The following is a 15,895-nucleotide window of genomic DNA, read 5'->3' as shown; positions in this document are numbered from 1 at the left end:
ACCACGTACAGCGACGAGATGTCGCGATGTAGATAGAACAGAGTTTGATGCCAGGCTCCTGATGACAATGCTCTCAGTTGCACAGTGGTGTTGACGAGGCTGTCGGGCGGTATGTCGAGAATTATGCACCTTGGAATTGGAAGGTTTGGCGTATTTACGCAAGTCACTAGTAAGATAGAGGTTAGCATGGTGGGCGGAAGTGCACTTAGCTCGCACTTTTAATGCAGATTAGCGAGGCTAATGTGCCTAATCCGGGCTATTCAGGCCACCCACCCACGTCGGTTCTACCCCTACCGGAGCCCGTACTCGTAAATCCACATTATTACCTGGTACACAGCACAACTTTCCCGTCTATCTCCTCCCAGACAGCAATGTGTCACTGCATCGCGATCCAAGGGAAACGAGATCTCGAAGCCAGTGTGTGACCATGAAGCTCATCATATCTGGAGCGACCGGATTCGTCGCGACGGAGCTGATCCGCCAATGCCTGAACAACCCGAGCATAACTACGGTGGTTGCCTTGGCTCGTCGCCCTATCACGGTCCCCGACAACCTGGGGCCCGGAGCGGACACGGCCAAGTTGAAGAGCGTGGTGCTTGAAGACTTTGCAAAGTACCCGGACGATGTGAAGGAGCAATTGGAGGGGGCAGACGCCTGTATTTGGTCCGTGACTCCCGTCTTGCTGCGCTTCCATGTACCAAAAAAGCAACATGATAGAGGCTGAATTCCATCTCCAGGACCCTCGCGATCACGCCCAGCAAGTCCAAAACCATGCCGTGGGACGAGGTCTATCGAGTTTGCCACGAGTATACCATGGCTGGTCTCGAAGCAATATTTGAAGCCCGCAACCCCGCAAGCAAATCGACGCCCTGCCGTTTCCTGTACATGAGCGGCATGGCTGCGGAACGAGACCAGACAAAAACACCCACATTCATGCCCAAATATTGCTTGATGCGCGTGAGTTCCTGGCTTGATCACCCAAGACAGCCGCCGCTGAAAGCTCTGACTTCCTCGATAGGGCGAGACCGAGAATCAAGTCCTGGCCTTCGCGTCTTCCCACCCGGGCGAGATCGAGGCCACCGTAGCGAAACCAGGACTGATTACACAACCAGGGAGTATCTTTCACTGGCTAAGAGCCACCTTACTCTGGTTCGTGGCCTCGTTGCCTAGCGTGACCGTTGTGGACGTCTCGGCTGCCATGTTGGACCAAGTACTCAACGGATTTGAGAAGGACCCATTGCAGAATCAGGACTTGGTCAGAATTGGTCAACGCGTGCTGGGCGAGAAGAGTAGTTGAGGTTCATTCTGGGCTTTCATCGCAGACGGGGTCTATCCAACCGACAATGTGGAGTGGCACGCAGAGCGTTGGGGCATGGCGGAAGTACTGAAGCGTTGCATTTCAACGCTCTTGATTTGGCATGTGGTGTAGAGCCAGGAACGAATGCAAGCCGGAGGAAAAGTCGCATAACCGGAGGTTTGGTGCTGCCTTCCAAAAATTCGATATTGCAAGATGCGTGTCGATGCTGTTCGACAATACCTAGGTGACATTGATCCCTTCGTGCTAACAAGCCTTCAGGCTGTTTTCATGTGCCAGCCAAATCAAACGCCGCACAATGCACTTTTAGCCCTCTCGCCGAAGCCCCTAAACTCCGCGCTTTTCGAAATAGTCTTGGTGATCACTAGAAAACCCATCGGTAACTAGCGTATCTTCCCGCAGTCTCGCTTTTTCTGATAATCTTAACCACGTTGCCTCTCTTCAAGCCCAAATATTTGGCTACAGGGTCACTGAATTGGATGCGGGGCAACTGCGTCTCCTTCAAGCGGTACCTGTCCAGAAGCACTTTTTTCTCTTCTGCGCTCAATAGTACATGTTTAGGCACTAATTCGTGCCGTGTAATGTTGACAAGGAGGTCCTGCTCTTGGAACCATTCGGCGGTGATTCCCCGTTCGGTAAGCGGCTCGAAGGCGCGTAAGGCAGCAGCTGTCACTGGGCCGATGGTAATGAAGATCCCCGTGGTGAACTTGCTCGCATCAAGGTGCTGGGCAAACGCGCGCAGATGTTTGATACCAATGGTTGTTTCGGGACTAAATTCGACCCAGATCGTGCCGGCGGTGGTTTGTGGGTTCGGATTGGCTTTCGTAGCCCGAGGGGTGTCGCGTTTGATCATCTCTTCAGTAGGGACAGCTTGGAGTTTCATGAGCCTCCTCCTGTAGAGTGTGAGAATCAGAAAGTAATCGTCTGGAGTTCACCTCAGACTCACTCAGCATAGCCGCTTTGAGGATCGCCAAACTTGCGCTGGAACTGATCGCGCGAGATTTTCAATTCATCTTCTGCGATAGCATAGCCCTAGGGATTATGTCAGTTTCGGCACGACGGTGTAGAGCCAACTCGTTTCTTTCATACTCTGTCCACAAGCATCTCCAACACGGTCCTCCAAGTTCGCCATAATCTAGTCACCTCTTTTTCAGCTTCGACTGAGAGCCTTGGCCTATCATCGAGATCCATCTTTATGGCACTTAGGGGAATGACGCAAATGAAATCTTAGAGAGCGAGACACTGTCAGAAGAGTGGCTGTTTTCGTGGATGTTTTCGTAGATGCGCAGCCGCGGGCTGAGGAAAAAATTCTGGATAATCCTCGGCGGATGAAGTCGCGGCTTGCAGCCTTGTGCATCGGATCGGAAAAATAGATTCACCGATCGACCAACCGTCAAACACTTCAGGTCGATTGTGTGCAGCTCCATCATCATCCTTTGATTGCTATCTAGGGGCTTGGTTTCGCGAGCAGCTTTGTTTCAGCTGCCGGCAGTCATGCTCAGGGATCAAGGTCCGGTCCCAACCTCCGCTCAATATCGACAAAGTCGCCCTCCCCTCTCCCCAAGCTTTCCGTAGGAGGTAAACGCGAGACATCCATCATCGCTGCCTCCCACTGCACCCGACGTCCTCTCGTATCTGACAATCGACCAGATCAGTAGCGTATCGCCCGGTTCAATTTCTCGCCGCGGTGTTGTTTGACTTGACGGGCGTCAAGCCCATGACCCGCATCCCCTGTCGGTTCCAGACGACGGTCTGCAAGAACATTAGCGTGAGCATTTGGATTGTTCAGAAGATGCTTACCGCCTCCAATCTGTCCTCGTCACCGTTGCGAACGAAGCTTCCCTGGTGATTGACGAGGCAGATTCGGAACTTGACGGTGGCGTCATTCAGTCGAATCATCGGTTCAAGGGCCCCGAGGCGCCCTTGCTCAAAGTCCACCATGGAGTGGCGCGGCAGCATGAATTCAGGCATCCCCGCGCGCAAGAGGGGTTGAATGAAATTGTTGGCTACGTACAACATTTCTGTACGATGCCAAAGCTCGATACACCGTAAGTTCGGATATTCGTTTGCCTGCAACTGACGCGCATCCAGAGGAAGGGTCCATGGTTGAGCTTGAGGAGTTCCCGTGGTGGCGAGTGAGCGAACCTGGCCACGCACATGGATGGGAAGAGGCAACCGAATCGGCGAGCGCACTATGCCTGAATAGTTGGCCTGAGCGAAGATTGGGCAGCTGATCGCAAAGGATTGTGCCTCCAGCATGATTTGTTTATTGGTGCTTAAAATGGCGAGAGGTTGACGAGGGCTGAACCGGGTATGACACAAGATACGGGCGACCCACTGAGTGCGACCATTCTGGCCCACTGTTCCTTCCACTTTCTCGCAGACGTCATATTGAAGTTCAATCTTGCTGAAGACCTCCTTGTAGATCTGGAGACGGACTTCTGTGGGGAGACTCGTCAATGGTAGTGGTGCAGCGACTGCTGGAAGGGCAGCGGGGGCAACCGGCAGACGAGGTACTAGCGCCATAACAAATGTAAGAAATGAGTTCTTTGGGTATTCTGAGGTCTGAAAATGTGGTGGAACGATGTCGACTCGAAGCTCCGACTTAGAAAGGTTGTAAGGGCGTGACAGAAGAGAATGATGATGATGACGTCCAGAAGACAATCCTGGGAGAGTGTTGAGAACACGATAATGTGTGAACAACCAAGGGGAAGAAATAAAGAGTAGTTGCAGTGAGAAGGGTGCAGTGGAAGTAATCACGGAAGACAACACAGGCAAAGCTACCTTGTGACAGTGGTAGTCGAGCGCAACTCAGACCAAGGGCCCATTAGATATCCAATTCCACCTGTGGATGCGAAATTTATCGTAAATTTTACCGTAATTGTCGAGACAGGAAATGGAACCTTACCGTCGACCACATCCGTCGTCTTCTTTTGCCGAGACTCGCTCCGCCATATTCTAGACGTCGAGCTAACCCTGTTCACTTATCTTTTTCCACCAGATCTAGTGCAACTTCCGCGGAGCACCAAGGATCGGATTCTGAGACGAATTCGTAGCTCAACACCTCCGGCCTGCAGAGCGTTGCAAAGCTCCAACATTTTTCCAGGACAGCTCGGCACACTCGCTCCAAGACGTCCAAATCTTCGGTCGACATGGCGCGGTCGGCCCTCAAGTCTCTGCACCAAAGATTCCAAGACACCATGCTTGAGACGAAGACATCAAGACACCGGTGAGTTGGTGCCAACAGCAGATGGAATGCAGCTAACGCTGCAGCAGACGACTTTCTGACCCTCGTCGAGGTCGACTCGGATTCTTAAAGGGACTTGGTTAGACGCGGTGTTGCTCTTCAGCGTGGCATAGATCGTCTGCCGTGCGGTCCCAAGCGATCACGACCTCAACGGTCCTTTGTGCCTGATTTGCCTTGTTGTTGGAGGCGATCATTACACAGGCTGCGTATACCCTGTCTGGTGCACGCTCCCGACACGTTCAGCTAGCAGAGGGCAGAAGAGAACAATCGGACAGCAAACTTGCGGGCACCTGCGTCCCGGTTCCCGTTCGTCAGAATAGCACGACTGTGGGCAAACTCTTGGCCACATCTCTGGAGGAGGTCGGCCTCATAACTTGGAGATTTCCGTTGAGACAGTGGAAGGACGAATAACTACTGGTGACTATGAAGTGGGTGGAAGTTGATCCTTCTGCGTCTATGATGCACCGAAGTTTTCCGGTCGACTACAGATCTCAGGATGCAGGGAGCTTCCTGGTCCACCGTACCAGATACGGTGAACTGCGTGGATCGATGGCGGTCCTCTCTCCGGCCGATCACAGTCTCTGAAACGCCATTCACAAGATGCCACGGCACCGTCACCACCAGGCGAAATTCCCAAAATAATTTTACTCCACACCGACTCGACTCGACTCGAAACGAACCGCACCTGCGACTGGAGACGAACCTTCACTTCATTCTCATCCTCATTACCACGACCTCATCGCCCTGTCTCAACGGCTAGCCATACCACTCTCACCGTGTGTTACTCTGCTGTCACTCCAGGAGACTTTGGCTCTTCCCACGTGCCCCTCACTGAGTCCTTCTCTTCACCGGCACGCCCTAGTATGGATTAGAAGAATATATATTACGCCCCGACTATCTCTACCACGACCTGTCCTTCGGTAACTCATATTTTGGTATCTGCGACCACTGTCATCCACAATGGCCGACGTCGACACTCCTCCTGCCACCGATGGCGCCCACAAGCGACCTGAAAAGCCTGACGAAGCCAAGTTCAAGGAGGACGTTGCGAAAGCCGAAAAAGTTCACGAGGCTGCCCAGGCCCGCTTTGTACGTCTCTCTGCTCAGTCTGATACCATACACGGGACTCTTTAGCTGATTCTTCGCAGAATGCTATCCGAGCCAAGCTCGACAGCGCCCGTCCTGGAAAATCTACTCCCGCCAACGATCGCTTCAAAGAACTGGTCGACGACCAAAAGTCCATTCGTCAGAAGCAGCAGGAACACAAAGCGGCCAAGGCTGGGCAACAGGAAAAGTTCAACCAGAACGATGCCTTGATCAAGAAGTTGTTCGCCGAGCAAAAGGAAGCTCGTACCCGTGCCGGATTCAAGAGCCCCGAGGAGATCGATGCTAGGATCGACAGCATCACCAAGCAAGTCGACTCAGGCCACATGAAGTTGGTTGACGAGAAGAAGGCGCTGGCCGAGATCTCTGCACTCCGCCGCCAAAAGAAGGGCTTTGTTGGTCTGGATGACCTGCAAAAGAAGATCGACGAGAAAAAGGCGGAAAATGCCGAACTCAAGAAGTCGTTTGACAATCCCGAGTCCCGAGCCCTGTCTCAGAAATTTGAAGACAATCAGAAAGAGCTCGACGAAATCAAGGCTGCACGCGAAGACACCAACAAAAACTACGACACCCTGAAGGCCGAGCGCGACCGCCTGTACGAAGAACAGCAGGCAACCTATGCAGCCATCAGAAAGGTCAAGGACGACTATTATGCACAGAGAAAGGCTTACAAGGAATATGAAGACATGGTCTACCAGCAACGGCGAGAACGACAAAAGGCAGAGCGTGATGCGTACGAGAAGGAAAAGCGCCGCCGCATTGCTGAGCAGAAGCTCGAGGAGGCTTCTGAACCCGCTTTCCTGGACCAAATCCGCACTGCTGAAGGACTCATCCGCCACTTTGACCCGACCTACCACACCGATGAAGGCGACAAAGGCCCCGGCCAATTTGCTGCAACTGCTCAACGAACTGTTGACGAGTCTGGCTTCAAAGGCATGAAAGTGATGAAGAAAGAAGACGAAGACTTCTTCGTGGGCAGTGGTGGCAAGAAGAAAGGCAAAGGCAAGAAAGGTGCTGCCCCCACTCCCGCAGACTCTGGCAAACTCAACATGAACATTGGAATCATTGAGGAGCTGGCCAAAGTTGGAGTCGACCCGCCAAGCACCCAGGCCGATGTTCCTGGTGTGGTTGAGAAGCTCAAAGAGAAACTGGCCGCGTGGAAGAAGGACCAGGACGCGCAAACCCAAAAGGTGAGATCCGTACTATTGTAACTGTTGGAAAATCGAGCTGACTCTCTGCCCCAAGAATATCGAAAAGGCCAAGAAGGATATTGAGAAGCTCGAACAAGAAGCTCTCGAAGCGTCGAACACGACTCCCTCGACCAATGCCCGAAGCGGTCGTCACAACCATGCAAAGAAAGTAGCGGCAAAGGATGCAGGCGTGAATGGATCTGTTTCTGCTGAGGGCGAAGAAGCTCAAGAGAAAGACGCTGTTGCTGACGCAACCAAGGAGCTCCAGGAGGCCAAGATCGAGGACAAAAAGAATGAGGCAGTTGAAGCGTCACAGTGATGGTCCTATCGTGCGGATGGGCATTCCACCCGAGCCACCCGTGCGTGTGTTGTTTTTGCATTTCCCCAGCCTTGCAAGGCTGGGGAACTATCGATGCATTGGGAGGCGGGGGTTGTGAGTCCAACAAAAGAATGTTAGCAGGCTCCCGGGGATAAAAAGGGGGAAAGAAAGCATTGCGAGCCTTCACCAATGAATTAGCGTTGCGGTAATTGCAGAAGAGATGCCCAAGCGTGGAGTCTCCGCCAAAAGGGGCCTTTACAGAGAGATCCAGAGCACTGATCTGTACACGAATAACCAAGAAATCGCACATATGCCCACCATCTGCCTGTCCCTGTCTCCGTCTCTCGACTGCTTATCACCGTGTTTATGTCCCGCCGTCGTTCAATTCCGCAGCTTCGACGTCATTGGATGCGCAGTTGAACTGGCCTGCCGCGTCCGGAGCATCTCCGCCTTCGACCTTCTTCTCCAATGTGCCCCTCCTCTTCGCCATAGCCACTCTTTCCATCTCGGCTGTCCATCAGAAGCAAGCCTCAGTAGGCCATTGACCAGGAAAAGAAAGGAGACATGGCATCCATCTTCCGCTCGGGCGCGCTGGCCTTGATCAGCGGCGGCGCATCTGGGGTGGGCTTCGCATTCGCGCAGCACTGTCGGCGCAGCGGCATGCACGTGGCGCTGCTGGACATCAACGCCTCGTCGCTCCAGGCGGCGTCGTCGGCGCTCCAATCGATCGACAACAAGCTGCTGACGCTCACGTACGAGCTCGACGTGTCGGACCTGTCGGCGTGGGACGCGGTGCGGGCGGACCTGGCGGGCAAGTTCCAGACGATCGACCTGCTGATGCTGAACGCGGGCATGTCGATCCGGACGGCCAAGCCGTGGGGGGACGCCGAATACTTCCACAAGACGCTCGGGGTCAACTTCTTCGGCATGGTGCACGGGCTGACGACGTTCCTGCCCATGGTGCTGGGGACCACGGGCCCCAGCGCCGTCGTGCTGACGGGGTCCAAGCAAGGCATCACCAACCCGCCCGGCAACCCGGCGTACAACGCGTCCAAGAGCGCGGTCAAGACGGTGACGGAGCAGCTGGCGCACGACCTGCGCACGCCGTCGTCGTCCATCTACGCGCCGCACGTCTCGGCCCACCTGCTCGTGCCGGGCTGGACGTTCACGGGGCTCAGCGGCAACGTGGGCCCCGTGCCGGACGACGAGGCCCTCAAGACCAAGCCCCGCGGCGCCTGGCTGCCCTCCCAGGTGGCCGAGTACGGCGTCCGCAAGATCCAGCAGGGCCAGTTCTACATCATCTGCCCGGACACCGACGTCGACGAGGCCCTCGACAACGCCCGCATGACCTGGGCCGTCGGCGACATCACCGAGGGCCGCAGCGCCCTGAGCCGCTGGGACGATAAGGTCAAGGATGAGGCCGCCGAGTGGATCAAGAAGGAGGCCGACAGGCGGAGGGGGTAGAGTGAAGAAATGTACCTAAACCAAGGCTGAGGGGAGAAGATGGGGAACGCCCTGAGGAAGTGAGGCCAGCCAAAAAAAAAAAGTAGTACAGAGGAAAAGAAAAGAAACGACCTCCCTCGATCGCTGAAAACAATGAAAAATGGTATTACCGAATACGTGGTGTTGTGAAAAGATGCCACTCGGTTCCCTTTCTATTCTTTCCATGTTTGAGGTCAATGAGCCAACCTCCGTCCGGCTCCCGATAGCAAGTCAACTTGAAGCAATGTAGGAGGGAAGCATCGAGTGTCGTGTAGTCAAGCGAAAAGCAGAGGGACAAGCCTGTGACTACGAGCACTTGTTGGCCAACTCAAGCTCCATTTCATCGTCGGTCTATATAGGTCGGCCTGTGTAGATTGTCTCTTCTACTATTGTTGCAGCTGGCCGTCTGTTTCAGACACTTTAGGACAACCTGCACTCCAGAATGCTACGGCTCGCCGGCTGATTTCTTCACAAGCCTCTCCAGGCCATCTCGAAGACTAGTCTTCTTCGGTCCCAACAACGACGTACGCTGTCTGTGTTGTCCCGTACGCCAGATTTGATCGTGGCTGTTCCCAAGGCTGATCGAACCTCGCTGGGAGCAATAAAAGTGCATGACGAGAGTGGTGGCATCCCTTTCCACTCATGAATTTCATCAACAAGCCCACCGGCGAATCCTACACCGGCTGAACCGTGCCTGTAACGTCCCTTATCAACCCGGAGAGCAAGGAATTGGCGGGTTCTCGTCAAAGGATGGTGAAAGAGGGCGAATAATTCGGTGGCTGGTCATTGCACAGCTGCCCGGCGTCCTGGATCGATGTGGTGGCGGAATTAGGTACGAAGACGGGGCTTCATCTCGATCTCCAAATTCAATGTTGTGGTGGTAGTATGCGACGGCCAGGAGAGTCGAGGAAGTTGAGGGTCATTGGAGAATGTCCTTCGAGAAAAGCTCCCGGTCCTACCACTTCTTGTCCTCATCACCATGTCGGGTCGCGTTATCGGCATCTCAGAACCTGACGAAGATTGACTTGCGGCGGATCCCACACAACATCTCTCACACTGATTTGCTGGCGCGCGGGAATCTTGACTCCCAGGTGGCCCGGACAGGAGACATACTCTTTGTTCTTGATCAGCAGAAGTTCGCCTCTGCGGCCATCTTTGAGCTCAGTCGTGTCAAAATCATCCGTCCGGTCCTGGCCAGGATCATCCAGAGCGTTGTCGAGTGCGCTCGCAGTGTCAAGGCCTATTGCTTTTCTGGCCCTCGAACTCACGCACTCGAATAAGAGGTTTGCATCTTCCTCGGTACCGGCCTGGTAAATGCCAACACCAAGAGAGGCGAGAGCTAGAGGATCTCCTGTTCCCCAAGGAGTGAACGCGTTGCCCACGTTGTTCACAGAGAGACAGCTGTTGATGCCAAACTCTTTGATCATGTCGAGGACCTGAAGTGTCCCGCGAGGGCGGTCCGCAGACTTCGACTGTTGAGAACGCGTCACGGGGCGGCCCATCATAAACAGGTCGCTTGTCGGAAGGCCCACGAAATGGATTGGAAGCTTGGAGTCTTGGATCTCCCTCGCCAACTCTCCCATCTCGGCGCCGTTGAAGAGCGTCAGACGCGTGCAGTGGCCTAGAACGATTGTTTTTCCAGCTTGTGCCCGGGTGTTCCAATTCAATTCTTTCAAGAGCCGAAGAACTTCCCAGACCATGGGCTTTTGCGTCTCGTCGAGATTATAGTCGAGGTGGAAATCCAAATGTAGGCGACGGCTGATGGCTGTCTCAATCGCCCACTCAATGTTCTGTAGGCTCGCCTCGGTTGACTTTTCCACATAGGGAGTCGTACCAAGGACTTCGACATGGCCTGCACAACCCTCCAGCGCACGAAGCAGGAGCTGGCGATTCTTCCCAGCGTTGTCGGTGCTAAAGATCGGATCCTGGGCAAAGGCACAAAGTTGCAACTTCATTTTCCCTTGGAAGCAGTCCTTGAGTCGCAGCCCTGCTTCAATGCATGCCTGGCTGGTAACATGGTCAAGTTCGACAAAGGCACGGCACGAGGTCACACCTTGCGCGAGAGACGTGGCCAGAAGCTGGGCCCCGCGCAGGTAGAGATCTTCGGACGTGTAGCGTTGTTTAGCCAAGGAGGTGAATGTGAGGGCCTCGCTGAAAGAACCGTCCTGAGGGGTGAGATCGGCATAGTTTGGATGTTGTGACCCCTCCTCTGATGATGGAGGCTGTGACGGATGGTGCTGAGTGTTGCATGTCAATAGATAGGCCTTGTCCAGATGAATATGTGGATGGCAGAGGGGTGGGAGAAGCAACGGCGAGGGATCTGAAGATGAATCTCCTGTTGCAGGTGGTGCTGGTTGGATTCTTCTGATGGTATTCATTTCAAAGTCCACATCCCAGCGAGAACTCGGATCTCTTCCTGGAAGGATTACATTCTCGATCCTCATCTTCTCTACCTTGACTCTTCGTCTCCTGCCCTAGTCTTGGGTGTATCGTTTGCGGGAAACGCCGCTCGTCAAACTCGTGGTCAGCGCGTCAAGGCTCGAGGGGTGTTGCAGAGCTCGTGGGAGGCTGGACAGAGAGGGGGGATGAGGAAGAGTCTATCTAGACCACACTGCCGAAGGACCCGGGGCTCATGACAAGGAGTCAGAAACATCATATGATATCTTGAGAAGACTGTGTTCTGAGAGGGCCGCTATTTTGCCGAGAGGCATAGAATGAGAGTGAAGCGGGTTGACCTGTTAGTCATCCTCGAAGTGGGATGCCGTTTGGAGAGATTTCCATATTGACCCAAAACGGATGGGTTTGATAGAGCGAGAATGCGAGGAATGAGATCCCACAACAGCCAGCGACTTGGGCTTTGTCCGTAGCAGTGGAGAGCGTCCAGCAACAACTACTCAGCAAAGGAAAACAGCAGCACTTTTTGGTATTGGGGGTATCCGCGCGTCAGCCTATCTCATGCTTCGTGAAATTTCCGCCTGGGGAATCCATCCATCCTGCTCAGATTGCGCCATTCGCTATGCCATTCCATGTCATCTCGGCGTGTCCAACACTCATGCATGCGAGAATGTTCGTGAACCAACCGAGCAAATCATCTTTGTCATGACACGTTCCGTTTCGCTGTTTATTCTCCCTACATCGTACCGTACTTCCTCACCACCTCGGCCACTTGACTGGCAAGCTTCTCCGCCTCGGTCTTGGAGTGGGCTTCGGCATACACGCGGACCGCATCCTCCGTCCCAGAAGCCCGAGCAAAGGCGCGACCCTTGACATACATCTGGCAGTACTTGTCAATCTCCTCCTGGGCGCCCTTGGGTGACTCGAGTCTCCTCTCTGCGTCGACTGCTTTGAAAATGGAGCGATCATTGACCACGACGCGCACCAGGCGGTTCGGGAGGTCGATGTAAGTGTTGCGCCAGTTCTCGAGCGTCCAGGATTTGTGAGCAAGCACGACTTCAGCGAACAACATATCAGAGATGGCATCACCGACGGCTTGGTTGATCAGGTCGATGCAAGCACGAAGGGAGTCCAGAGCATGTTTCTGGCCAGGGGATTTGGGTTCAGATTCTCTGATGAGCTTGATCGCGTTCTCCGAAAACAGCACCGTGCCATGCCCATTCGCCTCGAAATACACACCAATGTCGTATCGGGCAGCAGCATGGTGGAGATGTTTGACGCCAGTGGGAGTGATTGTGACTGGCAGCTTTAGGACTTTCTCCACGTACTCGGTGGCAGCTCCATTAGCGTAGGCAGTTTGGACGATTCCAATCTTCAATTTCTGGTCAATCCCGGCGACACGAGTCATGTCCGCAAGGAAAACGGCGCCGAGAGTAGCAATGCGATCGCCGTCCAGAAGATGGAATGTGTTCTGCTCATCGGTGTAGTAATAGACCACTCGATCAGCATCGCCGTCAAGGGAGCAGCAACGATCTCCTGGTTGCGCGTTGGAACTTGGGGGAGCGCGCTGTTTAGTCTTGACGAAATCTGCACCGCACTGAGAAAGTCAGCCGCCGATCAAAAGACCTCATCTCATCAACTCACATCGAAGTTGAGGGCCTCCGGTTTGACCACATCGTCATTGACCACCTTGATGTCGATGCCGCCTTCCTTCGCGGATGGCAAGTATTTGATCAGTTCTCTCAACTTGGGTCCTCCAACGCCATTGGCACAGTCGACAGTGATAGGTCCTTGGATGGTACGGCCGTGCATGATGGTCTTGAATGCCTTGGCCATCTTTTCATAGTAGCCTTGCTCGGTCGGCACGCCAAAAGCGTATGGAGAATTCATGGTGTTGATGCAGCGGACAATGTAATGCAGCTGCGGGGTGGTCATGAGGCCATGGTCAACATACTCAACATTAACCGCGTCCAAGGCGGCTTTGAGAGCGGTGACCAGGTACGGTCCCGAAGCGCGAGTGTCGCGGGCAAAGACCACTTTCGCTGGTCGTTCATGGAGCTGGCTGATGTTGCTGATCAAGGTCTCGTTGAGCAATTTCTCATACTCCACTCCAAGCTTCTCACTGGGAGTATTGGCCAGGACAGTCGCATATGCTTCCCATGATTGCTGTTTCAATTGTCAGTCACGTGTTGAAGGCGATGTGAACGACGCAATCCTATACCTCAAGCATGTCACCCTGAGAGTCCTCCTGTTAGCGCCATCGTGTCGACATTTGATATGAGGATGATGACATACCATAGGGTCAACCAACTTGACTCCGTTGTCTTCCGCCGGGTTGTGGCTGGCGGTGATCATGATACCAATAGTCGCATTGCGCTTCTTGGAACGGAGAGCCGCGATAAGCCCAACGGTGTAGATGACATGGTCCAAACCGACATTTCTAAATTCCACTCTTTGTCAGTTGTGCAAAATGACAGGCAAGGTCAGGTGGCAGGTAGCAGGTAGGTGTCAGCTTCGTGCGGCTGAAGAGGGACATACGCTTTCATGCGGAACTGAAGAGACAATCATGTTAGAATCAGGCACGAAACAAGCAGAGGAAAACGTACTCCTGCAGTGCCATATTCATACTTTCTCCCCGGTTGGATGGGATATGGCTCAGCGCCTTTGGTGATACGATCCAGAAGGTCTTTGGGCAGATGGATGACCGGCTTTGGCTTGTTCAAGACCGAGTCTCGAGGGTCTGAGTAGGACATGGTTGTAAGGCGGAGCAAGTTGTGCACACACACGTTGCACCCACTCAGAATCTGCTGGGAATTTTGGGATGTGACGAGATGTTGTCCGCTCAGAACTGGAATGCGAGAGAAGAGAAGCAGGAAGACAAAGACAAGAAGAAATGGTGATCTACGACGACGGAGAAGATGGAAACGGGGACGAATGCAAGTAAGAAAGACTTCTCCAAAAGACGGTTTGTGCATTCGCTAACTAGGCTGGTAGGCTGAGGCATGCTAAGAGCCTGGTAGCCCACCATCCGCGCCGAGCCACAGGGGCCACGAGATGAGAAGTTACTCCCCGCGTGCCTGACTAGTGACCCCCTCGGTGTGCTTGGGACCAATAGGTGTGGTTGATCCAGGCGCACCAGGCGGCAGAGGCGCCGGCAGCGCCCAAAGGACGTGGGGGAATCCTTAACAATCATGGACCGTTGTACCCGGTCACGTCACAGAAGCCCTAAAAGCCAGAAGGGAGCCCATTCCCGTGACCCCTCCAACCCCTCCCGCTCGCGTTAAAAGGCCCCGACTGGTGGGGTTAGGGGCCTCGGGGGGTAACGAAGTACTCTAGTAATGGGACCTTCGGGTTCGGCTTCTCGAGTCTTGAATCTTGAATTCCGGCTCCTAGCTGTTGGTCGCTACGCTAACCAGCGGTGGGAGGCTTTTGGCATTGGCGACAACTGCTAGACAACCTGAAGCATAGGTGCAGGCTCATGCTTTGAGCCGTTGGCTGGCGAGGTCTTCTTGGGCATCTTTGATCAGAAAGCTGCATAGCCAAGTCAGCACGAGTAATCAAGGGACGTATGCCTGCTCATCCTACCTATACCACCAGATAGTAGGTATCACGGTCCCAAGATGCCAAAGACTGTGTGCGTCTATCATTCCAGCCATCGGCGGAAAGTCAAACAGCTCCAAGCTCATGGCCATGATGATCCAAGCCACGATCAACCCAGGCCATGCTGCCCACGTTTTCTGCAGCTTGCGGTATCGCGTGATGCTAAACCAGCTCCAGAGGAGATTTTGGATGACTCCCACGACGACATTGGCTGCCATGTTATAGGTATAGTCCCAGCTCCAAGCCGTCAAATAGGTAACGTGCGCGACATAGAGGAGGATGCAAAGCACTGTCCATGCCCGCAGGATGCTTTGCTTTGTTGGGTCGTTCTGATCCAGACGGAACACCCGGACTGGGGAGTAATAGAGTCCATAGAGGACGCTGGCGCCAGCGGCGAAATAGTCCAACTTCTCAGTGATGTTGAAGTCTCGGGTGTGGAAAAGCATGCTGAATATCCAACTGGCAAGCCCAAAGTAGCCAAAAGCCAAGTAGTATGGTCGGAGAATGTAGCGAGCGGGAATAGACTCGCGAATTCTCTGCATGCCATTGCGATGGGCGAGGAAGTTCATCAACGAGAACAACACAGAGAACGGCTCCTGGATGCCCATGAAACGGTAGAATGGCCACTTTCCATGATACTGGACCACCGGCTCGATCATGGGCGGATCTCGTGCCTTTCGTCGATCGGTGATGACATGCTGGCAGGTATAGTCGCATTCGGATGGACAATCCCAGAGCAGAAGTCGCAGATGAAGAGCTGGTGTAGGATTTCAGCTAGAGATCTGGACACCGATAGCTAGAACACTCACGTATGCTTGCTCGCCCTGAATCACAATTTTCCTCTATACAGACCTGGAGCCGTTAGGATTTGCGAGGAGCTCGAGGGCCGATATTCAATGGCTGGACGTACTTGTACACATTCGCGAAAATCAGGAAGTCGGTCACCCAAAGACGCGAGGCATGAGCTTGCGAGGATCGAAAGAACCAGAGCGAGAGCGGGGAGGCTAACAGAGCCACCCAGCGAGCACCTCATGGCCACGTACAGAACCCGGAAGTATATTGTAGGTTTGTTTCTCCTGGAAATGTTCGTGACCGACAATATGGAGCAGAAAGTCTTGGTAAAGGGGCGAAAATAGGGGGAAGCAAGCGGCCACTTTGGTTTTGACTAGGCGTAATTGGGGACCGTCGTTGATAAAGAGTCCCTGTGGTCCGCTATCTATCCGCTGAGACTTTATCCGATACGT

The 15,895-nt window shown here is 53.8% G+C and overlaps 7 protein-coding genes across 7 annotated transcripts; 3 read left to right on the top strand and 4 right to left on the bottom strand.

The window, feature by feature from the left end:
* Nucleotides 1-233: 233 nt before the first annotated feature.
* Nucleotides 234-2,601, bottom strand: PV07_09757 (uncharacterized protein). The gene is made up of 3 exons (XM_016397043.1): nucleotides 2,405-2,601; nucleotides 2,262-2,347; nucleotides 234-2,208 (listed from the first exon to the last, which is right to left on the bottom strand). Exons 1-3 carry the CDS (start codon nucleotides 2,504-2,506, stop codon nucleotides 1,680-1,682), a joined length of 717 nt encoding a protein of 238 aa, XP_016244234.1. The 5' UTR covers nucleotides 2,507-2,601; the 3' UTR covers nucleotides 234-1,679.
* Nucleotides 354-1,474, top strand: PV07_09758 (uncharacterized protein). The gene is made up of 3 exons (XM_016397044.1): nucleotides 354-663; nucleotides 738-957; nucleotides 1,019-1,474. Exons 1-3 carry the CDS (start codon nucleotides 428-430, stop codon nucleotides 1,295-1,297), a joined length of 735 nt encoding a protein of 244 aa, XP_016244235.1. The 5' UTR covers nucleotides 354-427; the 3' UTR covers nucleotides 1,298-1,474.
* Nucleotides 2,602-5,522: 2,921 nt separating the features above from the next.
* On the top strand, nucleotides 5,523-7,175 carry PV07_09756 (uncharacterized protein; the record flags this gene model as incomplete). The annotated part of the gene is made up of 3 exons (XM_016397042.1): nucleotides 5,523-5,651; nucleotides 5,711-6,856; nucleotides 6,912-7,175. 3 exons carry the CDS (start codon nucleotides 5,523-5,525, stop codon nucleotides 7,173-7,175), a joined length of 1,539 nt encoding a protein of 512 aa, XP_016244233.1.
* A 564-nt stretch (nucleotides 7,176-7,739) lies between these two features.
* Nucleotides 7,740-8,639, top strand: PV07_09755 (uncharacterized protein; the record flags this gene model as incomplete). The annotated part of the gene is made up of 1 exon (XM_016397041.1): nucleotides 7,740-8,639. The coding sequence occupies one exon, from the start codon at nucleotides 7,740-7,742 to the stop codon at nucleotides 8,637-8,639; it is 900 nt and encodes a 299-aa protein (XP_016244232.1).
* Nucleotides 8,640-8,861: 222 nt separating this feature from the next.
* On the bottom strand, nucleotides 8,862-11,350 carry PV07_09754 (uncharacterized protein). The gene has a single exon (XM_016397040.1). The coding sequence runs from the start codon at nucleotides 11,099-11,101 to the stop codon at nucleotides 9,650-9,652; it is 1,452 nt and encodes a 483-aa protein (XP_016244231.1). The 5' UTR covers nucleotides 11,102-11,350; the 3' UTR covers nucleotides 8,862-9,649.
* A 78-nt stretch (nucleotides 11,351-11,428) lies between these two features.
* PV07_09753 (uncharacterized protein) lies at nucleotides 11,429-14,002 on the bottom strand. The gene is made up of 6 exons (XM_016397039.1): nucleotides 13,658-14,002; nucleotides 13,590-13,603; nucleotides 13,347-13,491; nucleotides 13,273-13,287; nucleotides 12,696-13,217; nucleotides 11,429-12,648 (listed from the first exon to the last, which is right to left on the bottom strand). Exons 1-6 carry the CDS (start codon nucleotides 13,802-13,804, stop codon nucleotides 11,788-11,790), a joined length of 1,704 nt encoding a protein of 567 aa, XP_016244230.1. The 5' UTR covers nucleotides 13,805-14,002; the 3' UTR covers nucleotides 11,429-11,787.
* A 2-nt stretch (nucleotides 14,003-14,004) lies between these two features.
* Nucleotides 14,005-15,727, bottom strand: PV07_09752 (uncharacterized protein). The gene is made up of 4 exons (XM_016397038.1): nucleotides 15,562-15,727; nucleotides 15,461-15,503; nucleotides 14,637-15,408; nucleotides 14,005-14,582 (listed from the first exon to the last, which is right to left on the bottom strand). The coding sequence occupies exons 1-4, from the start codon at nucleotides 15,682-15,684 to the stop codon at nucleotides 14,528-14,530; spliced, it is 993 nt and encodes a 330-aa protein (XP_016244229.1). The 5' UTR covers nucleotides 15,685-15,727; the 3' UTR covers nucleotides 14,005-14,527.
* Nucleotides 15,728-15,895: the final 168 nt, after the last annotated feature.

Source organism: Cladophialophora immunda (genome assembly GCF_000835495.1).
Source record: "Cladophialophora immunda strain CBS 83496 unplaced genomic scaffold supercont1.6, whole genome shotgun sequence".
In the NCBI taxonomy this organism is placed as follows: domain Eukaryota; kingdom Fungi; phylum Ascomycota; class Eurotiomycetes; order Chaetothyriales; family Herpotrichiellaceae; genus Cladophialophora; species Cladophialophora immunda.
Note: the sequence above shows the minus strand (reverse complement) of the source record. Positions and strands in the feature narration are given on the sequence as shown.